The 24,408-nt window shown below is 36.3% G+C and overlaps 1 protein-coding gene across 9 annotated transcripts in view; it reads right to left on the bottom strand.

The window, feature by feature from the left end:
• The window catches only part of LRP1B (LDL receptor related protein 1B), a 2,140,503-nt gene that overhangs the window by 791,675 nt on the left and 1,324,420 nt on the right, over positions 1 to 24,408 (bottom strand). For all 9 annotated transcript variants that reach the window (XR_007920674.2, XM_051849575.2, XM_051849574.2 and 6 more), the window contains one exon: positions 21,659 to 21,904. Coding sequence is in view for 8 of the 9 variants with exons in the window: in XM_051849575.2 (XP_051705535.2) it covers positions 21,659 to 21,904 (246 nt within the window). In the remaining variant the exon portion in view is untranslated. The remainder of the gene's footprint in view (positions 1 to 21,658; positions 21,905 to 24,408) is intronic.

The raw sequence follows: 24,408 nt of genomic DNA, 5'->3' as shown, positions 1-24,408 counted from the left end.
TTATTACTAACATGCCAATGTTCCACAGCTCCTAAGTGGAAGGGAAAGAATTTGACCCGTTATGCTGGCCAGGGTAACAATCATTTGGAGATTTAGGAATTTTCATAAACTGTTGAAGATGGTGCATGTTTCTATAGTCATCTTGGAGATATATTTGGCTATAATGGTCAACTGAAGATGCACACAGTTTTTATAAAGCATATATAGGGGCAGGTGCTTGGCAGTCATTACAGTGCTTCTTGGGCTTTCTGCATCCCATGTTGCAGTGCTTGGGTTCAAATCCTGGCTCTTCTCCTAAATGATCTCAGTTTCCTGCTAATATACACCTCGGGAGGCAACAGTGGCAACGCAGGTATTTCCTTCCCTACAACTGACATGGGAGACCAGGATTGAGCTCCTGTCTGCTAGGCATCTGAGAGGTGAACCAGAGGATAGGGGGTTTTCTGTCTCTCTCACTCTCAAGTAAAATAAACTTAAACAACCTAAAGCATATGTAGACAATAAAACATATATATTGAAATGTAGGTATTGAAGATGTTGTTGAACTTGTGCAAATTCTCACAGGTACCCATCATAAGAACATTCAATACATCATCATTAAATATAGCAAAATACTGAAAACAATTTCAAAGGCAACACATAAATAAAATTGACTTTTTATACAGTATTCAGCTATTTAGCTGTTAAGAGGAATTAGCAGAGTTACAAAAACACTGTGAATAAATTTCAAAGTCCTTCTTACGTGTATAAGGAAGTTCCATATGAGCATATGGGGTATAGGATGTGTATACATTTAAAAACACAAGTGATATTATATACCAATTAAGAACAAAGACTAGATTGATGGAACAGATACACAAAATTCATAGAAAGTTCTCTGTGGGAATATAAGAATATGTACAAAGAGGCTTCAAGGTAACTTAATGTTTAATTACATTTAGAAAATGATGTAAATCATGAATGACAAGCTCTTAATATTTTAAAAATTCTTGCCTGTGAATACATAATTCTCCATTTTTTCAAACATATTAAAAAGATTTCATGATAAAATGAAAAGTAATTAAAAATCTTATTTTTTCTGAACAGTGGGTATTACATCGATCATTTCATTAAACCTGTTCAAAGATTTCTCAAGTTCTTGTATTTATTATTTTTTTTTGCGGAGAAAATAGTTGTTTGATAAACACCTATCTGACTATGCCTGACTAAAATAAATCAGTTTGCCAAGGTACACATTTTCAGTTTATACATCCAGATAACTTTTCCAAGTGACTATAAAGATTTCTATTGGATTATTAAGTTGTGTACCCTTTCAAGAAAACACTGTTGTAACCAATAATCCAATATATCATTTTATTAATGAATAGGAAATCATGAAGACTGAACTTTAAAAGTCCAACTCTTATACTGATTTTCACTTTAATCAAAAGAAATCTTACATAAAACATATGGATATAAGACACAATGAAGAACTATCTGCTTATGTTCAATTTTTAAAAAGCTATATTAACTGCTTTGGAGACAAACTCTATTAAGAATGAATATCAGAAAAGTGTGAAGTAGCCATCTATTGTCTCCTAAAAATTTTGTCAGTATACTGGCTCCTATATCATAAATTACTGAACTTAAAAATTTAAACCAGGTGGGTATTGTGGCTCACCAGGTTAAACTGCCACCTACAATGCTGGTGTCCTAATGGGTGCCAGTTCAGGTCCAGGCTGCTTCATTTCCAATCTAGCTTATTGCTAATACGCCTGGGAAAAGGATGGTGGCCCCTGCCATTCACATTCACCCAGATGAAGTTTCTGGACCATGGCTTCAGCTTGACCCAGTCCTGAACGCTGCTGCCACCTACGGGAGTAAACCTGAGAATGGAAAATCTTTCTCTAATTCTCCTGCTCTCTGTAATGCTGCCCTTCAAATACATAAAATCAATCTTTCAAAAAAAAAAAAACAAACAAACAAACAAAAACAAACAAACAAACAAAAAAAAACAAAAAAAAACTTCCAAAACCAACATGTCATGCTCTTAAGAGAGAATTGCCTTGATATCATTTTGCTTTAGTAAAATAAAAGAAATGACATGTACAAAATAAGGAAGGTAGTGATATATATGTCTACCAGTGATAAAGTTTATGTTTATAAATGTTGTACACCACAAGTAGTTTTCACAAAACATTCAAGACTGTAATCTATGTACAATTCTCTTTTTGTTGATTTTCTTTTAGTCATACTAAAGCTTTGCAAAATTACTTTCACTAGACAGAATATGAAAGTAGTGGATGACTTGTCTAAGAAAAAGAGCCATTCTATAGGTCCTTTTAGACAAAATTGTTATTATAACCATACAACCAGCAATTCTGTATGAAGAGCTTCTGGTTCTTTAAAAGTGATATTACAGTTACAATGTTTTCTTTCCTGCTATTACATAGTTTTTACTGTCTTTTCTGTTCTTACATTTAAGAAAGCATTTGAATGTCTCTCTCCCATCATCAGATACATTTATTTTACACAGTAGAAACTTATGAATTGGCAAATGGTATATAGTTTCTCTGGCTCAATATGTATTATTACTTCCTTTTCTCATTCCTCCAGCTATAGCCATTCTGGGAGTGAATTATGATATTTAAATATTACTGAAATATGATACGGATGACGGCATAGGGAATAAAATCTATGGAACAAAGACCAGGATGGAACTTCATGTCTTATTCAAATATGTGAATTTATAAGACTATGTCATCTGTTGTCCTTTAGTTTTCCTTAAGGGCCAATTTTTTTTCTCTCCCTTCAGTTACTTTCTCAAAAAATGCCAGGCTATTTTTTTTGAGTAGTTCTGTTTTATTTTTCAATTATTTTTAACTCATCTTTTCTTTTCATCAATGTGCTATAGAAATCTGCAGTCTACATTTACTGTGTGTGTGTATGTGTGTGTGTGTATCAGAGAGAAGAGAAGAGAAGAGAGGAGAGGGGAGGGGAGTGAAGGGAAGGGGAGAAAAGAGAGGGGAGGAGAAGAGAGAAGGAAGGAAGGAAGGAGGAGGAGGAGAAAGAGAAGAGAGGAGAGAACAGAGAGCAACAGTTGCAATCCCACTGCTTCACTCAGATCCAGCTCCTCCCTAATGTTCCTTGGATAGCAGTAGCAGATGGCCCAAGTACATGACTCCCCTGACACCCAGGTGGGAAACATTGATAGAACTCTGGTCTCCTGTCTTCGGCCTGGCCCAGCCCTCATTGTTGCAGTCATTTTGGAAGTGAACCAGTGGATGCACTCTCTTTCCCTCTCTTTTTCCCTGCATCTCTGTAACTCTACCTTTAAAATAAAATAAAGTAAAAAAACCTTTTTTATATTTAGTATAACTTAGTGTCTTTTACTAGATTTGATTTAATAAATACTTTTTATTCCATGGATGAATGAATGGTTTTTATAAGAACTAATGCATGAATATTTAGCTCTGAAGAAATTAAGTATGAAAGAAATAATGATTATTATGGGAGGAGAAGGAAAGAAGCAGAGAAATGAAGCAAAGAAAGGAGTGAAGGAAGCAGCAAAAAGGAATTGTTCAAAAAATTAATGAAATTAATGGATGGGTGACTGGTTTTTGACATTTAAAATCAAGTAGGTATTTATCAATCAAATCTATCAATGGATAGTTCAACTAAGAATGTCTAAAGTTTAATACATGGATTAATTCTTACAAAATAATAAGAAAAAGCAGTAATCATAATAGGAAAGTGGTTAAAAAAATTTAAAGGATGCAAAAGGCTAATGAACATAAGGACAGATGCTCATACTGAAAAATAATACGAAAAACAGATAGTATAGCAATAATATATTACTTTATTCTTCTCTATTAGTGGAGATATTAGAAAGCTGAATAATTGTCAGAACTTTCAAGAAGGTTAACACATAGGAAGCAGACAGATGGAGACTCTGCAACTAATACTGAAAGCAACTGGAACTGCTTAATTATAAAACATGTAAAAACATTCTGTGAATCAGTAATGTTGTCTCAAAGAAATTTTCATGCTGATCTATAAGAATACAGTTAAATATATATCTACACAAACATTATTTGTGTCATTATTTGTGTAGAAATTCGGAGGAAAATTGAGTGTACTTATATGATAGAATGGATAATCAAAAAAGAAAGGTATATGCCATGCAATACAACATAAAATTGATAACATATTTATAACAATGTAATACAACATATTACATTAATAAAAGTAATGAATTATGTATATAGCACAGGTCCTAAAAACAGTGCTGACTGCAAAAAGGTGACAGGCTATAACATACATATATATCAACATCATTTATACAAATTAAATATGTCTATATAAAACAACTATATATGTTAATATTTATTGTTTCCTTTTGAAAGGCAGAGGGACAGGGAGAGATGGATAGAGTAACAGATAGAGATCTTTCATCTGCTTGGTCATTACCCAGATGCCTGCAAAAGCTAGGCCAACACAGGAGCCAGGAACTCTACCCTGGTCTCCCATAGGAGTGGTGGGGACCCAAGCACTTGGACCATCTTCCATTGCTTTCCCAGATGCATTAGCAGGAAAATGGATTGGAAGCTGAACAGCCAGAACTTGAACCAACACTCCAATACAAGATTCTGGAATCATGGGTAGCAACTAAATTCATAGCACCAAAACACCAACAATACATATTTAAAAAAATATATAAACCACATTAGGATTTTTTTTTCTGATGACATAAGTGAAGAAGAGAAATATGAAATAAAGAAAGAGTAGGATGGAATCTTCTATAAGATTAAAGTGAATATTATATAGACCAATGCCAATACTATGCCAGAAGGTAAGGAGTATAATTAACTCAAAACTTCAGGCATGATCACCCAAAAGATAATGGGGGGGGAAGGAGACAGTAAACACAGATGTAAATGATGAAAACAGAAAGGAACCAATTACTTGGAAAAAGATTAAAATCTTCCTCTATTAAACAAGAGTGTGTTACAGAATTTTTATGTTTCATAAGAAATATAAAATAATTTAACCTCAGCTTTAAAGAAAGTTTGGGTACAAAGGGTGACAGAAGAAAACTCATGAAACCTAGACTATTCAAAGGCATCATGTAAGTAAGAGCACACACACTACAGAGAAATGCCCTGGATCCTTGCAGTAAACACATAAATGCATAAAACTTCTAATTTACCAGCAGGAAGAATAAAGATCAAAACTTTTGTTCTAATAACACTTAGACCCTGTGCAAATGAGGCCAAATTTCCAGGTTTCAGTTTCCATCAGCATAAAAATCAGCATCTTCATACTATCCAATTGGTTTCTTGGTAGTAATAAATACATTATCTGTCATGTTTTAGGTATTTGATAAACTGACAAAGGGAGAGAGGAATCCAGATCTGGAAGATGAGAATTAACACCAAGAGGTCTTATAGATATTAAGAATAAAGAGTTGGGGCCCGCGCCTTGGCTCACTAGGCTAATCCTCCACCTGCGGCGCTGGCACCCCAGGTTCTAGTCCTGGTCGGGGCCGGATTCTGTCCCAGTTGCTCCTCTTCCAGTCCAGCTCTCTGCTGTGGCCTGGGAGTGCAGTGGAGGATGGCCCAGGTGCTTGGGCCCTGCACCCGCTTGGGAGACCAGAAGGAAGCACCTGGCTCTTGGCTTTGGATTGGCGCAGCGTTTAAAAACATTATAATAATAAAGTTGGAGGATTCTAGGGAGAACGTGGAAGATATTGTCATCTTGAATAATCACAGATGACTGTGATCAGAGTACATGAAGAAGATGACACAATGAAGTGTCTACATGCAAGAATTTTATAGGGTCCTGTTCATAGTGAACTCAGTTGTATTACTAATGCTGAAAACAGCAGTAATGTTCCTCAAATGGAAACCCACAGCAGAGGATGAGAACACATCACTTTGGAAAGAAAACATGAGCAAAAAGGAAGAAGGCCCTTCCTTCTGGTTGAAGGATTTGGGTAACAATCAACAGATAATACAGAGCTAATTTAAAATTGTGTATAGAAGTTAACATGTAAAACTGTCGTTTTGTTAAGAGAAGTAAAGTGATAGGTGGTCAGCCTATCAATCCTCCAGGGCTTCATTTCCCTGATCTCTTCACCTTAATTTCTCAGCACACTCCAGGGTAGGCCACCTGCTCACCAACTCTTCATTCTTTTTTTTATTTTACAGGAAGAGTTAGACAGTGAGAGAGAGAGAGACAGAGAGAAAGGTCTTCCTTTTTCTGTTGGTTCATCCTGCAAGTAGCCAGTACAACTGGCGTGTTGCGGCTGGCACGCTGCGCCAATCCGAAGCCAGGAGCCAGGTGCTTCCTTCTGGTCTCCCAAGCAGGTAAAGGGCCCAAGCACTTGGGCCATCCTCCACTGCACTCCCGGGCCACAGCAGAGAGCTGGACTGGAAGAGGAGCAACTGGGACAGAATCCGGCACCCCAACCCGGACTAGAACCTGGGGTGCCAGCGCCGCAGGTGGAGGATTAGCCTAGTGAGCCAAGGCGCCAGCCCCAACTCTTTATTCTTAATATCTATAAAACCTCTTGGTGTTAATTCTCATCTTCCAGATCTGGATTCCTCTCTCCCTTTGTCAATGAAAACACTACTTCCTCATTTCTCAATAGTCTCCTCCTCAAACACTGGAGAAATCAGAGGATGAGAACAAGTGTGCCATAGAGAAGATGGGTACGTCCTGGCCATGCTGAGGCATATCCACTACTCAATTGCAGGAGGGCTGAATTCAAAAGAGACTAAGGAGAAAAAACAGGATGTGGACAAAGAGAGCACCAATGAACAGGACAAATCAAACATGAGCTTTGAGTCCTGAAGACCAGAGGAAATTGGAACCATTGACAGAATGAGGGATACTTGAGAAAGAGAATGAGTACTTTCAGTCAACTGATTTTGAAGTGACTTGTTGATACCTAGGGAAGTAGACTTGGATAGTAAGAAAGATGAGATCGTGGAAGATGCAAAAGCCACAGTAATCATATTTGAGATGATAATGAAGCTTTCAAGTGGAAAAACCACTCCAAGGAAATACACAGAGTAATATAAATGAATAAGTGCACTGCCTCCTTGAAGTAAGGCTTGCATAAAAAAAGAGGAAAAAGTAAGGCTTGCGTAATGAACACAGTGCACCATAGCCTTTTTTCCTTAAAATCTATGTAAATTGGAAAAAATATAATCTTAACAATATAGAAATAGAAAATGAGAGAATATAACACTAATCTAGGCTAAGAGAAAATTTAAAAAAGGAATATTATAATGTTCTTTGCAATGTTACCAGAGTATGTTGTAACTTTGGTAGTGGGCTGCTTAACAAACAGCAAAGAAACCTGAGATAAGAAAGAAACACAATCAATAGCAATATTCTGACTGTTCATACACTAAAAGAAGCCAGTGCTGCAGGAAAAAGGTTATTTGTAAGGTATGACAGAAATAAGTAAACAACAAATAAAATAGATACTAAATATCAAAAAGTGAGATTAATAGACATTCTAAATAGAAAATAATTATCATGTACTTGGTACTTATGGGAGATCATTTGGTTTAAATTATATAATGAGATATTACATGATATGATGATAGGAGTTAACAGAGAAAATAGAATCAGATCAGCAATTCATCAAAAAAAGAGATTATAAATAATTCAGGAAAGAAAGAGTAAAAGGAAAGGAAATTTCAAAGAAACTATGAATGAGGGAGTCATGGCTCTAATATGAAGCATAAAACCATCATTATCCCTTTTTAAAATTTTTTAAAATGAATTAAGTATAAGTGTTGAATTCAATAGAAATAACAGTTTAGAAACAGGAAGAATTGAAATAATGATGAATGAAAGAATAAGGAGAAATAGCATATGTTTAAAGTCTAATTATTACTAGTCAGTTCATTTTAATTGAACAATGAATTTGCTGTTTTTTAAAAAACATGAAGCAAATGAAATAAAGGAAAAGGTTTTTGCTGAAGAGCCCATGGGATTGTTTTAGGCATGGAAAGCCAAGACACTCTGGCAAAAAAAAAAAAACAAAAACAAAAACAAAAACAAAAAACAAACCCAAACCTAGATGGAGGATCTCTGCAAGTGGGATCCCAGTGGAAAGAATGGGCCATCAAAGAAAGCGGTGCCTTTCTCTGAAGGGAGGAGAGAACTTCCACTTTGACTATGGCCTTGTCTAAATAAGATCGGAGTTGGTAAACTCAGGGGGTTTCCATGGCTTTGGCGGCTTGTGACAGGAGCCTAGGGTGATTACTGACGCCATAAACAGGAGTGTTGATTGCTGGGTCAACAGCGGGAGTCGCTGTGCACTTGCTCCCCATGTGGGATCCCTGTCCTTGATGTGTTACACAATGTGAATTAATGCTATAACTACTACTCAAACAGTACTTTACACTTTGTGTTTCTGTGTGGGAGCAAACTGTTGAAATGTTTACTTAACATATACTAAATTTATCTTCAGTATATGGAGATAATTGAAAATGAATCTTGATGTGAATAGAATGGGAGAGGGAGTGGGAGATGGGAGGGTTGCGGGTGGGAGGGAAGTAATGGGTAGGAAAAAGCCACTGTAATCCAAAAGCTGTACTTTGGAAATTTTTATTTATTAAATAAAAGTTAAAAAAGAAAAAGAAAAAGGTTTTTTATAATATATAATCAGTTTAAATAAAATTGTTTTAACATCTAACAAAACTTATCTGCAAAAAAAAAAAATACTAACAGTGGTATTTGGCTCTCTATAAGATTCAGAAAAGTATTATTTATAAGCAGGTTAAATGCTCCATGTGAGAAACAATTCATTTTAACTTTAAAACATAAAATAAACATTAATCATACATTTTTGCATTCTTCCTAAGTTATAAACAAAGTCAGATGTGAACTGTAACAAGGGTAACAACAGTCAGAAATGAGATGGTGCTGTTCTGAACTAAGAGTAGAAGGGGTCACTTACATTAGAATTACCTTTACACCTGGTCATCTATATTTGAATGTTGAATTATTTTAATATAGAATAAAAGTTGATATTTACTTCATTTAGTACAAATTCACTCCAACTGGGGCCAGCGCTGTGGTGTAGCAGGTAAGGCCACCACCTGCAGTGGCAGCATCCCATATGGGTGCTGATTCGGGTCCTGGCCACTCCACTTCTGATCCAACTCTCTGCTATGGCCTGAGAAAGCAGTGGAAGATGGCCCAAGTCCTTAGGCCCCTGTACCCACATAGAAAGACCTGGAGGAAGCTCTTGGTTCCTGGCTCTTAGCTTCAGATTGGTCTAACTCCGGTCGTTGCGACCAGTTGATGGAAGATCTCTCTCTCTCTCCCTGCCTCTCCTTCTCTCTTTGTGTAACTCTAACTTTCAAATAAATAAATCTTTAATATATATATACATATATATATATATAAATTCACTCAATTTTGTCACTTATACCCAAAAAACTGTTACAAAGTCAATTCTTATAAACATATCTGACAACAAAACTTGAGCTATAGTTTCTTCACTGCAAGGTGCAGATGAACAAAATGACATTATTATCACACAAATTGCTATTTTTTCATATTATCAAGCTAATTACTCTGTGAGAATCTTGAATAACAAAGAACAGAATAAATGTCTGCTAGCAAGGACTCCTAGACTCAATGATTAAGGGATCAATTCAAAGGAAATTGTGACTATACGAGCTCAGGGGGACTCCATGGCCTTGGCAACTCATGACTAGAGCCGGGGAGGATTGCTGATGCCTTAAACAAGAGTGGCAATTTGTTAAGTCAACAATAGGACTCACTGTGTACTTACTTCCCATGTAGGATCTCTGTCCTTAATGTGGAGTTCAATGTGAATTAATGATATGACTAGTGCTCAAACAGTATTTGGCACTTTGTGTTCTGTGTGGGGGCAAACTGATGAAATCTTTATTTAATATATACTAAATTGATCTTCTGTATACAAAGATAATTGAAAATGAATCTTGATGTGAATGGAATGGGAGAGGGAACGGGAGATGGGAGGGCTGTGGGTGAGAGGGAAGCTATGGGGGGGAAAAAGCCATTATAATCCACAAACTGTACTTTGGAAATTTATATCTACTAAATATGAGCTTTAAAAAAAAGGAAATTGTGACTATAATAAATGTATATGCACCCAATTAGAGGGCCTATGGCCATTGGAAAAAAATGTTAAAGGATCTAAAAGAGACATGGACTCCAATACAGAGTAGTAGGGGACTTCAACACCCCACTTTTAGCAATACCTACAGAATTTTTATCCCATATTTACAGAGTACACATGCTTCTAACCACTGCTTTGAACCTTTCTCTAGGATAAACCACATGCTATGCCATAAAGCAAGTCTCAGAAAATTCAAAAAAATTGAAATCATAGCATGTATCTTCTCTGACCACAATGGAATGAAGTTGGAAATTAACAATTCAAGAATCTCTGGAACATATGCAAACAAATGGAGACCGAACAACATGCTCCTAAATGAACAGTGGATCATAGAAGAAATCAAAAGGGAAATCAAAAAATTTCTAGAAATCAATGAAGATGACAGTGCAACATATCAAAACCTGTGGGATACAGCAAAAGCAGTGTTAAGAGGGAAGTTTATAGCAATTGGTGCCTTCATCAAGAAATTGGAAAGTTACCAAATAAATGAGCTATCAATGCATCTCAAGGACCTAGAAAAGCAACAACAAATCAAACACAAAATTTGTAGAAAAAAGAAATAATTAAAATTAAGAATAAACAAAATTGAAACCAAAAATGCCAAAGATCAGTGAAACAAAGAGCTTTCTGTTTGAAAAAAAAATTGACATATCATTGACCCAACTAACAAAAATAAATAACTAAATAAAGAAGGAGAAGAACTTAATCAATAAAATAAGATGAAAAAAGGAAATGTAATCAAGGAAATTAGCAGATATAAAACAAAAGCTATTAGTCTATTTGACATAGAATTAGAATCTGATCCTTTGTTAAAGCAATGAGGTTTTTGCAATGGTAGTAAATATTCTGAAAAAATACAAAAAACCTGTTTAAAAACTGCAGCATCTCCTTTTAATGGTTTTGTTTAATTGGTGACTGTCAGTTTCTAGCCAGCGCCAGTAAGCTATTTCCTCTTTCCTAGTTCTGACTCTGCTAAGATTATTCCAAGTCATATTTAAGATTTTATTTTCAATTTTTGGGATGACCAAAGACAGATTTTGTCTTCTGTTGAAGTAATATATTGTGTTCTCTTAACGTCTCTCTTCAGTTCTGATTGTTTAAAAACAGCTGACTTTTTATTAAGAGTTATGGTTTGTTTAAATCCATACTTATTCTAAAGGATTTGAATAATCATTTTGTATCAGTGATCAAATATAGCCTATATTATGTCATGATGTTAAGGGAACCTACTTCAACCAGATATTTTTAGCCTCCTTCACATTTTTGATAAGCATTAAAAAAAATCCAAGTTCCAAATTCTTTGACTTTGATATTTACAGCTGGGCTGGCCCTTGGAAATATCAAAAAATATATCTCTCATCTTGTAGAGATTCCAACTACTAAGGCTATGTGGATTATATTAGAGGTACTATCGAGATGTAAAGCAGTGCTAAATCTTAAATTCTGATAATGTAAAATACTATTGATACAAATGTCCAAAAGTTACATAAGTCTAATGATCTTGTGTTACCAGACATGATGATTATCTTAATGAAAAAGGCCCAGAGGCCTAAAAGTGTTATATGTTTTATAAAATCCTACAGGTGCTTTCAAAAATATTGTATGGAATGATCAAGTGCCTCTTGTTGGTTAATGGGTTTATAATTTTAAACATGGCTATTTGAAATCTTTGTCATCACAGTTTTGTATTTTCCCAACCCTAAAAATCCGATTTAATGGTCATGAAATTAAAACATTGTTGGCTCTGTGCTTGGATGTGTCCTTTTAGGTTCTAAAGGACCTCTTTACCCATCATGTCTATTGTGTTCAATATCTGGGACAGTTCTGTAAGCCAATAAGTTCCAACTTAGAAAAAGGATGGTTAATTCAGATTACTGAGAGCAAAAAGTAACTCTAATTGGTTGATGGTAATTAAAAAAAAAAAAAACAGCAAAGATTTTAGGAAACTCTTACTGAAGCTCCTTTATTGTTTTATCTTGTATGTTATACTGTACATGTGCACATATTGTATGTCTACATGGGAAAATTTATTGAGCTCTGTTTTAATTGGCTTATAGATAAAATGCGGCTAAAAATCAAACTGCTAAGTTAATCAAAGATACCTTTTGGTTCGTGTGACCTAAATCTTTGCATCAGATGTTTTAAATTTGTTGATATGTTTGTACTTGGGTTTGCTAGTCAAACAAGTTACTCTTGTGTTAGATATTTATCAATGTTTTCAGATATATGCACTCTTGCCTTGAATTTTATAGAAGGCCTTGGATTTTCTGGTAAATGATTTTATAAGTTATTATTTAGCAGTTAAAATTGTTTGCTAAGTCTTCATTTGATATTGTTATTGTCAGCACGCAGTCTGGGAAGCCTGACTTGTTCCCTCACTTCTCTATTCTCCTCAAGTTGGGAAACTAATTCTATACTGAAGGACTCTCTAGGATGTAAAATTTGATCTTTAGACCTTATAAAAGAGATGGCTAACATTTTTGTGTAATAATATATATATATAAAATATAGCCAAAATGAAAACTTAAATTATGATTCCACAGCTAGATATACTTTGCCATTGGCAAACTGTTGATACAAATGTTCAAAAGTTACATAAGTCTAATGATCTTGTGTTATCAGACATGATTATCTTAATGAAAAAGGCCTCCCTTTTTAAAGCAAACAGAAGGAGAAAGTTTTACTAATGACTTAAAATTTTATGGATAAGGTAGTCATCATTTTGACATAGCTTTCCTCAAGAAAAACCTTTCGTCAAAGAAAAACCACTATCAGAAAATGCCTGTGACTACAGATTTCTAGTTTAGGCCATCAAAAGTTAGGGACGGAACACCCCCTTGACTTGAATCCTCTTAAAGGTTTCCTCTGGTATGTTTTAACAAAAACCAGGTGGAAGAGGAAGCTTGGCACAGAAGCAATGTAAAGATAGGTGGCCAATTAATGGTTGCTTTACACGGTGATCTGCCATCAAAGAGACCCAACAGGTCAGTCCACTGCATAGGTTTTCAATGTAGAAAGCCAGGGCTTCAGAAGTCAGCTCATGAATAGCCCTCATAGCTATGCCAGCCAATGGGTCACTGGAAACAGATCTGCCCTGGAGCCGAAGGGCTCCAGGTCAGAGTCACAGGCCTTGTTGGCTCTAAGCTGAAAAACCCTTCACTCGGCCCAGCTTCCAAAGTAACCACTACTGCTGAGGGGATGGTCATGCAGGGTCAGCAACACTGCAGGTAGAACTGTATATTACCTAAAAATGTTTTCCTTTTAGAATTGCCACCTACCTTCTCTTTGAGCCAGCTCCCTTCCCAGGCTGGCTAGATAATGGAAGTCAACAGGGTCCATCCCTTATGATATACCCTATGCAAAGAGATAGATAGCTCTGAGCCTCATAACTGACAAGGCCTTAAAGCCCACCTGATTATTATCAAGTCCCTTCTGTCAGTTTCTATTTGCCTCTCCATGAGAAAACTTGCTTTTGGTTTAGTAATGACTATGTGCTCTGTTTTCGATCCTGAGTTGAGCTTGTTAGATTTGTTTTTTTCCAGACTTGGAAAAGTAAAATTCTAGGTGGCCATGCACAGGAGACTTCCGTTGGAAGCAGTTTCTGCAAGCTGGCACTGCACCCCTGGAGAAGCCTCCTCCTGAGAAGCCACCTGCTGCAGCAGCCCTGTCTTAACTCCCCTTCCAAAATACTCCTCTTTTCAGCAGGAAGCAGCCAGTATCCCCTAACAGATGGTGGGGTACCTTCTGGTTGAGGGGGATTGTGAGGACTCAGATGGGTTAATATGTAGTTAAGGTGGTCTCAATGGAATTTAGTGTGTAGAATATTGCTTCTCCCCTAAAAGGTTACCTTTAGTAAGAACAAACAAGCCACCCTCCTTCCTTCAGAATTCCCAGATTTACCATGAGAATAGCAAGGGAGTGGTGATCACAGTTTATTGTAAAAACAAGTCACAGATCCCACCCCTCCAGATGTTTTTGTTTTGTTTTATCAAGAGCAAACCAGATAGGATAAAGAATCATAGGTTTAGTCCCTACCTGGTAACCAAATGCCAAGCTGATTGTCAAGTTTGTTTATCCTTTGAAATTCTACTTAAAAACCCAAGTGCAACGGGGCCCTTTGGGATTTTTCCTGTCTTGGAAGCCCCGCTCCATGCCACTCTGACTGGGGGACTTTGACTCTAATTAATCTTTTTAAATATAAAAAGGGAAAAATTGATACAACATTCGCCCAAAAAATTAAATAAATAAAGAGGGAGATGACCTTAATCAATAAAATCAGAGATGGAAAAGAAATGCAACAGTAAAAAGAATCATCAGGGATTACTACAAAGAGCTGTATGCAAAAACATTGGAAAACCTAGAAAATGGATAGGTTCATTGAAACCTATAGGCTACCAAAATTGAGCCATGGAGACATAGAAAGCTTAAACAGACCAATAACCAAGATGGAGATTGAATCAGTAATAAAAATACTCCCAACAAAGAACAAGACAAAGATGCCCACTCTCACCAATACTATTCAATATAGTCTTGGAAATATTAGCCAGGGCCATTAGGCAAGAAAAATAAGTCGGAGGAAGCCAAACTATCCATATTTGCAGATGACATGATTCTATATATAGGGGATCCAAAAGATTGCTATTAAGAGACTACTGGAATTCAGAAAAGAAGTTGGTAAAGGGGCATGATGTAACATTAACTCACAAAATCAATAGCCTTTGTATACATAGACAATGCCATTGCTGAAGAAGAACTTCTCAAATCAATCACATTTACAAAAGCTGCAAAGAGAATTAAATTCCTTAGAATAGATTTAACCAAGGAGGTCAAAGATCTCTATGATGAAAATTGCAAAACATTAAAGAGAGAAATAGAAGAAGCTACAAAAAAAAAATAAAAAAGAAAGAAAGAAAGAAAGAAATCTTCCATGTTCATTGATTGGAAGAATCAATACCACCAAATTGTATATACTAAAAAAATAAATTTACAGATTCAATGAAATCCCAATCAAAATGCCAATGACATTCTTCTCAGATCTATAAAAAAATAATGCTTAAATTAATATGGAAACACAAGAGACACTGAATAGCTAAAGTAATCTTATACAACAAAAACGAAGCCAGAGGCATCACAGTACCAGATTTCAAGACATACTATAGGGCAGTTATAATCCAAGCATCCTGGTACTGACAAAACAAAACAAAACAAAAAAACACCACCCAAAACAGATATGTACACCAATGGAACAGAATAGAAATTCCAGAAATCAATCCACACATCTACAACCAAATTATCTTTGAAAAGGAGCTAAAAACCAATCCTTGGATCAAGGACAGTATCAACAAATTATTACAATTATTGGGGAAACCTGCAAGACATTGTCATTTGCAAAGACTTCTTGGAAAAGACCCCCAGAAGCATAGGCAATCAAAGCCAAAATTGACAAATGAATTTATATCAAATTGAGAAGCTTCTGCACTGCAAAAGAATCATTCAGTAAAGAGAAGAGGCAGCAAACAGAATGGGAGAAATTATTTGCAAACTAAGTTAAGTGATAAAGGATTAATATCCAGAATCTACTAAAAGGTCAAGAAACTTAACAACAAAACAACAATTCAGTTAAGCAATGAGCAAAGGACCTGAAAAGGTATTTTTTAAGAGAAGAAATTCAAATGGTCAACAGACACATGAAAAAATGCTCAGGATCACTAGCCATCAGAGAAATGCAAATGAAAACCACAATGAGGTTTCCCCTAACCCCAGTAAGAATGGCTTTCATACAGAAGTCAACAAAGAATAAATGCTATAGAGGCTGTATGGGAAAAGGTACCCTAATATACTGATTGTGGGAACATTAACTGATGCAGCCACTGTGGAATACAGTATGGTGTATACCTCAGAAGTAGACCTCAGTAGACCTCAGAAATCTGAACATAGACCTACCATCTGACCCAGTTATCCCACTCCTGTGAACTTATCCAAAGGAAATGAGGTAAGTATATGAAATAGTTTTCTGTACCCCCTTGTTTAACGCTGCTCAATTCACTGTAGCTATATACGGAATCAACCCATATATCCATCAATTGAAGACTGACTAAAGAAATGATGGTATATACACATTACACAATACTCACAGTAGTAAAAAAAAAAAAAATCAATCCTATCATTTGCAACAAAATGGAGGCAAACTGGTAATCATTATACTTAGTGAAATAAGCCAGTCCAAAAAAGACAAATACCATATGTTCTCTCTGGTCAGTGATAACAGAGTACTTAAAATGTATCTATACAAGCAAAATTGACACTTTAAGATGAAATGATTTTGAACAGCCTTTGTCTCAACTGTTGAGGAACATTTTTTTTTTTTCATACTACTTGCTGAACTCTTTTTTAAAAGATTTAATTTATTCATTTGAGAGGTAGAGTTACAGTGAAAGGGAGAGACAGAGAGAAAGGTCTTCTGTCTGTTGCTTCACTCCCCAGATGGCCGCAATGGCCGGAGCTGTGCCGATCCAAAGCCAGGAGCCAGGAGCTTCTTCTGGGTCTCCCACACGAGTGCAGGGGCCCAAGCACTGGGCCATCTTCTACTGCTATCCCAGGCCATAGCACAGAGCTGGATTGGAAGAGGGGCAGCCAGAACTAGAACTGGCTCCCCTAGGTGATGCCAGTGCCACAGGCAGAAGATTAACCCACTGTGCCACAGAGCGGGCCCTACTGAACTCTTTACTTAGTGTAGGTTAATCTTATGAGTGTAAACTTATGTGAACATAGATCTTTGTAAAAAAAAAAAAAATACAAATAGGAATAGGAGAAGGAAGAGGAGGAATGATAGGAGTGCAGGTGAAAGCTAGGGTATAGTGGGAAGAATTGCTATGTTCCTAATATATGATTCCTAATATATGTTCCTAATATATGTTCCTAATATATGCATATGAAATGTATGAAGTTTGTGTATCTTAAATAAAAGGTTCCTAGGTTAAAAAAAAAGGAAAAATTAATGGTCCAGAGGAAACAACCACAAAATAAACACCAAGCAAATATAAAATCAAGAATTTAAAATGTTAAAATAATTCATAGCCTGAAAAATTGTTTATTGCCATATATTATTTTTCTAGAATTGCTCTGTATCTATGTAAAACAAGAGAGAAAAATCTGTAGCTTGATTTCTGACTTCAAGATGCTTATTTTGTCATTTGAAAGATAAGGAATAAGGAAAGAAGACAGTCAGTTAAAAAATGTAATCACAATTTTCCATGGACAGTATATTCTAGAATATAAAAGACAAACAGGGGGTAAGCTGGATTCTTTGGATGAAGATCTAATTAATAAATAAGCTTTGAGCTAGGATTTTCAAAGAATATCCAGGGTTTCCAGAGATGAATACATGAAAAGTACAATTGAGGAAGCAGCAGAATGAATAAGGACTACGATGCATAGGTTCTTAGCCGCTTGATGAAATCTGTGGATTTAGTTGTTCATTAACAGTCAGGGCTATGCTGATCAAGCCACCATTTCCCATAGTGTCCACCTCACTCCAACAGGTTTCCCTCTTGGTGTTCAGTCAGTCGTCACCGATCAGGGAGAACATATGGTATTTTTCCCTTTGGGACTGGCTTATTTCACTCAGCATGATGTGTTCCAGATTCCTCCATTTTGTTGAAAATAACTGGATTTCGTTGTTTCTTACTGCGGTATAGTTTTTTTATCTGTTCTACTTAATATGACTGGTTTAGATCTGTAATTGATGCACAGTTATTCTTAAGTGTTGAAAATTAACTGAAATGTGATCCCTGTTGAACATGGTGGTGGGAATGGGAGAGGGAAGAGATGTATAATTTGGGACATGCTCAGGCTGACTTGCCCCAAGTGGTGGAGTTGGAAGCATACCAGGGGATTCCAATTCAATCCCATCGAGGTGGCATGTACCAATGCCATCTCACTGTTCCAGGTGATCAGTTTCAGTTCACAGTTGGTCATGGTGAAGGGACTGGGAGTCAAAGGGAGCACATAGACAAGTCTAGTACCTGCTAACGCTAACTGATGGAGTAAATAAAGGGGAGAGTGATCCAACATGGGAAGTGAGATACTCAGCAGACTCATAGAATGGCAGATGTCCTAAATAGCACTCTGGCCTCAGAATCAGCCCTAAAGGCATTCGGAGCTGGCTGAAAAGCTCATGAGAGTATTTCAGGCATGGAAAGCCAAGACACTCTGGCAAAAGATCTCTGCGAGTGAGATCCCAGTGGAAAGAACAGGTCATCAAAGAAGGAGGTACCTTTCTCTGAAGGGAGGAGAGAACCTCCACTTTGACTATGACCTTGTCTAAACAAGATAAGAAACGGAGAACTCAGAGGGCTTCCATAGCCTTGGAAACTCATGACTGGAGCATAGGGAGATTACTGATGCCATAGACAGGAGTGTCAATTGGTAAAGTCAACAACAGGAGTCACTGTGCACTTACTCCTCATGTAGGATCTCTATCCTTAATGTGCTGTACATTGAGATTTAATGCTATAACGAGTACTCAAACAATATATTTCACTTTGTGTTTCTATGGGGGTGCAAACTGTTGAAATCCTTACTTAATGCATACTAAACTGATCCTCTGTAAAAAAAAAAAAAAAAAAAAAGAAATTATCAATTCCCAACTTGACTCTCACTGGGATTAAACATGACAATAGGTCTGCTCTGATTTCATCATCATTTAAAAAAATCATCTATTATTTTTCACTTTATGTTTCTGTGTGGGAGCAAACTGTTGAAATCCATACTTAATGTATACTAAGCTGATCTTCTGTATATTAAGATAATCAAAAATGAATCTTGATGTAAATGGAAGGGGAGAGGGAGTGGGAAAGGGGAGGGTTGTGGGTGGGAGGGACGGTATGGGGGGGAAGCCATTGTAATCCATAAGTCGTACTTTGGAAATTTATATGCATTAAATAAAAGTTTAAAAAAAAAAAAGAAATCTGTGGATTTGTGGATCGCCTCTCAAAGTTGTAAAAAGTACAAAACAATAGTTTTCAAAAAAGAAAATAGTTTTCAAAAAACACATACCCAAGAAAACAAACATATTAAAATGTAGTTCTTGAGATCAAACAAAAATGCTCTTGATGTAGGCAGGAATATAAGATAAAACTGAACAGGTTGTGAGCTGGAAGACGACGTCTTTACCATGCCCCTGTGTGACCTCATGCCCCTACCTGGCCACCTGTGAGCCCACCAGCCAATCAGGTTAATTAACTACTCCTCTTTGAAAGTGGGTTAAAAGCCTGGGACATGGTGTGCCAGGCCCTTTTCCCTTTCTTTGGCCTTTTGCCATTGGGGGCGCTTGCTGCTGCCCTGTGCCTCCAGGGCATGTGGTCTTCGGGCCACCCGCCACATGGTTCCTGGTCTGCATGCTCCTCCACGTGTCTGGCTCCTGGTACTTGGTGTGAATCCAGATTTATCTCTCTTTTAGATAGGGCCCTCGCTCTCCTATGCATCTTTCTCACTGAATAAAAGCTTAAAAACTTTTCACGCTGCCTTGTTCATTTATGCTGGTATTCAGAATTCTTCTCTGAATATTAGGCAAGAACCTACACAGGCTTATTAATATTGGGAATTTATTATTAAGCACACGGGGTTGTTGCACGGCACACCATATTCCAATATCACTCTTAGATACAATCATAAATGTGGTTATTTATTTATTTTTATGCTACAGAATTTGATCTTTTCTTGAAAATGTATTTCAAACTATCTTGGATTCCCTTTTGTTTCTTAGAAAGTTGAGGACACAATTTCAGGCATGGAAAGCCAAGACACTCTGGCAAAAAAACAAACAAACAAAAAAAAAATGACCTATATGAAAGATCTCCATGAGTGAGATCCCAGTGGAAAGAACAGGTCATCAAAGAAGGAGGTACCTTTCTCTGAAGGGAGGAGAGAACTTCCACTTTGACTATGACCTTGTCTAAATAAGATAAGAGTCAGTGAACTCAAAAGACTTCCATAGCCTTGGAAACTCATGACTGGAGCATAGGGAGATTACTGATGCCATAAACAAGAGTGTCAATTTGTAAAGTCAACAACAGGAGTCACTGTGCACTTACTCCTCATGTAGGATCTCTATCCTTAATGTGCTGTTCATTGTGATTTAATGCTATAACTAGTACTCAAACAGTATTTTTCACTTTGTGTTTCTATGTGGGTGCAAACTGTTGAAATCTTTACTTAATATATACTAAACTGATCTTCTGTATATAAAGAGAATTGAAAATGAATCTTGATGTGAAGGGAAGGGGAGAGGGAACGGGAAAGGGGAGGGTTGCGGGTGGGAGGGAAGTTATGGGGGGGGGGAGCCATTGTAATCCATAAGCTGTACTTTGGAAATTTATATTCATTAAATAAAAGTTAAAAAAAAAGAAAGTTGAGGACACAGTCCCAGTAAAATGACCTTATTAATGCATTTGATAATAGCATTGAGAAGTTAGTATAATGACTGCAAGTAATTAATTAGTAGTGGTTTTCAAAGTCAAAACATAGGTGATATTTTGAGATAGCCACAGCAATTCTAATGATACGGATGTCTACTATTATACTAGAGACAAAGTCATAGTTGCTGCCAGTTACTTCAGTAGTCTATGGCATGCATTCACAATTCAAAGATACTAAACATTCAGGTGGAAATTAAAGAAAATGAAGATGTAATATTTTCCTCAACAAAATTCACAGACCTTTAATTCTGTCTATTACCCCTCAGATTCTAAGTGCCCCATATTAAGAATTCAGAGAAGATGGTTGAGAAGCCAACACCCTCTAAGTACCCACTGGATTCAAAGCATAGTAACAAGTGTTTCATGTCATCCTTACAAGATGCTTTAAGGCCAAAATTACTACAAAAGACATTGTTACTTTAAAAATCAGGTAATTTAGGCTCAGGATGTTTCACATAACCTACCTACAGTTGCATTAATAAATGCCAAATAGAGGATTAGAATCCAATGTCAGATTCCAAAGCCTTTGTTTGCTTTTCCCACTGTGAAATATCACCCAGAGAATCAGCAGAATATTTTAATGGATAGGCAGAAGATGAACACAGCCAGAGAAACCACTTATTTTCAAGAGTAGTATAAACAAAAACTGAAAATGTGGCAAGAATTTGGAGAGTTTGACAGAGTACTAAAGAGCATTCGTATATAAATAAAGTGAATGCATTGGAGTATACAAAAATAAGAAGGCACATATTATGATAAACAAAACAATATTTAAAGAAAAAAATAATCAGATGGTAACAATTCAATGGGTTACAACATGAAGGACTATTACAACATTTTCAACAAGATTTTGTAGTAGACCTGACATGACACATAATTAAATGCCTTCTCCAAAAACTGGGTGGAGCCTTGTGTGTTGGGTTGAATCCTTTTATTAAATTCTTGATGGTAATGTGGGATTTTTTTTCTCAAATATATTTTAAACAGACACCAAAAATCTACTTACCAACACTTGTGCAACTTTCACCATCCACATCCAGCCTCCACCCTTCATAACATGAGCACTTGACTGTATGCTTGTGCTGTTCACACACTTGACTGCACTTTAGATGATTACTACAATAATCCACAATTTCACACGTTTTATTGTCTTTGTTGAGTTGAAGTCCTTCAGGGCAGGAACAGACAATTCCTTTTCCAGGAACAACAGAACAGTGATTGCTACAGCCTCCATTGTTCAGCGAACATTCATCTATAAAGGGGAACCAATTGCACGTCATATCAACAGCTTTCCTCTGTTAAATACTCATCACTGAATTAAATTCTCTAACCCAGGAAATAGAGTCAGGGTATTACAAATAAATATTAAAAAACTCTGTGGGCTTTTGTTTTTAGAGGTTGGGGTAGGAACTCTACTTAGGATAGGAATTGGGGATGGAAGGTTTTTCACATCTATAAAACTTTGGAGTATAATTTGCTTTACTTGATAGACAGAAAATGAGTTCAATGTTTCTATCACGACAGGAAAGAGATTATGCTAAGGCTTTTCACAGCCATGCAAAGTTAGTTGCAGAAGCTTGCAAAAGGGATGTACATAAATTGATGTTGTGACTATTTGACTTTTCTCAATATTGATAAACAGGCATATGTACATATATATATATACTCATGTATAATATCTTCATATCTTTTTATACATCTATAACCTGACCTATAGTGACAATGCAAAAACATGTTACTTTGCCTTTTACTATCTGCAGGTGTTTGTTTTTAAATTTGGTAAATTGTACATTGTGCCCTATATGTTAGTTAGTATGATTAATTCAACGAGGTTATGAAAGCACAAAAAAAATCCACTAAAAAGTGTCCTGGAATTTTGGATAAATTAATGAGTATCTAATATTGTTATGAGTCTGTAAAAATTAATGAGTATCTAATAATGTTATTAGTCTGTAAAAAAAGAGATTTTTTTCTTTCATATATATGTATATATATGATACACTGTTATAACAAAAATCAACACCTAACTCTATTCTTGAATGACTCAAGTCCCTTCATATCTGTTTCTTCAGTACATACTTATTTCCTCTTAAAATTCATTGATCTCTCTGAAAAATAATCTCTTCACTAAAATTTGAGGATACTTACTCTTTTAAAAATATTTATATATTTATTTGAAAGATAGAGTGACAGGACAGAGAGAGGGAGAAAGAGATGTTCCACCATCTGCCTCCTAGCAAAATAGAAGGAAATTAGATGTGAAGCAGAGGTAAGACTATCCCAGGCACCATCATGGGATGTGGGCAGACCAAGTGGTGGCTTAACCCACTGTACCACAACATTTACCCCAAGATTTATACTCACAGGTTCTGCTTTTCCTCATATACATGACATAGAAGCATAGAAAGCATTTTAATCCCTGACCAGTATTTGGGGTTTATGCTCTGTCTCTACCACTTCACCCTGTAAAGATCAATGTGAAGCATTCTAATAGTTCAGTAGCTCCTGGTGTTGCAGTCGGAATGAAACTTTAGTTTTAAGATTCTCCTGTCTCCACCACCAGCTTCCTGGTAACATCTTCTGCTCTCTGGAAACCTTTGAAGTGTTTGAGCAAAGCTCCTCAGTTGATGAATTGAGTGAATAGATAACAAGAAGTGATTTTCAATTTTGGGATAGTCAAAGAAATGAATTCAGAAGGAATTAGCTCCTTCCTCTTTTATTTTCCCAATTTGGCAAGTGAAGCATACAAGCATAGGCTGTGTTTCCTTCACACTTCCCTAACCTTTTTTTTAATGACTGCATCTTCTCTTCTCTGCCTTTTATTTACTTTAACTAGAACGATGGGGAAAGGATGGAAAAGCACTGCTATTTTCAATATCCGCCGTGGATCAGGCAATACTATCATGGTTACCTGATAAATAACCTTGCCTTTATGTTAATGATGAGAAAACTGACATTAAGAAAAATTAAGCCTCTTCTAGAGACTTATTGGAAAATAGATTTTACGCTTGTCAAAGTCTAGACTCCTTCTCTAATTACACACTTTCACTTTTCAGCGTACCAAATCCCCTTCTCTTCTAACTGCACCCACACCATTCACGGGCGAGCTTCACATGAGGTTTGTCTTTCGTCCTTTATGAGCAAGCTTCTTACCAACCCACTCCATTATGGAGAACAACTTGGGAGATCAAGGAATGAAAACAAAAAACAAAGCCAGTCATCTTTTATTTGTCAGTTGTTTTGCTGCTTAATTTTAGATTGTGTTTTTCTCTGGGTCTGACTCTTTGTGTTTATGTTTCAGCCTCATGGAATAAAGACTGCTCGTTTACTGTTTCAAGGTTATCCGATACAATCACAGGTTCTGCAAGGTGAAAGAACATTTTACTACAAGATTTTAAAAAGAATAAAAGACTCTTTTTGGTATCACTCAGTAGTATGCTTTCACTGCCCAATTAAGATCAAAATAGATCTTTGGACTTAAATGTACTGTCTTTCCCATTTTTTTTCCCATCAACTTCATCATTTCCTAAAGTGACTCTCTCATAGCCTCATTACTGTTCTCATCATTCTGTAAACTCTTCATTACTGTCTTGGTGTCACCTTCAGTATTTTCCAGAAAATGTGTGTTTCAAAATCTCCTTGCTAAATCTCTGATCTCCTCACAGAGAAGGAAATGTGATCTTTTATGTATGCTGTTTTTCATAAGGAGCATGGCTAGTCAGAGAGGTTTCAAAGCTCACTGACATCATTTTAACT

The sequence above is a fragment of the Oryctolagus cuniculus genome, chromosome 3 (assembly GCF_964237555.1).
Source record: "Oryctolagus cuniculus chromosome 3, mOryCun1.1, whole genome shotgun sequence".
Taxonomy (NCBI): domain Eukaryota; kingdom Metazoa; phylum Chordata; class Mammalia; order Lagomorpha; family Leporidae; genus Oryctolagus; species Oryctolagus cuniculus.
The sequence above is the reverse complement of the archived record's forward strand: the minus strand, read 5'-3'. Positions and strand labels throughout refer to the sequence as shown.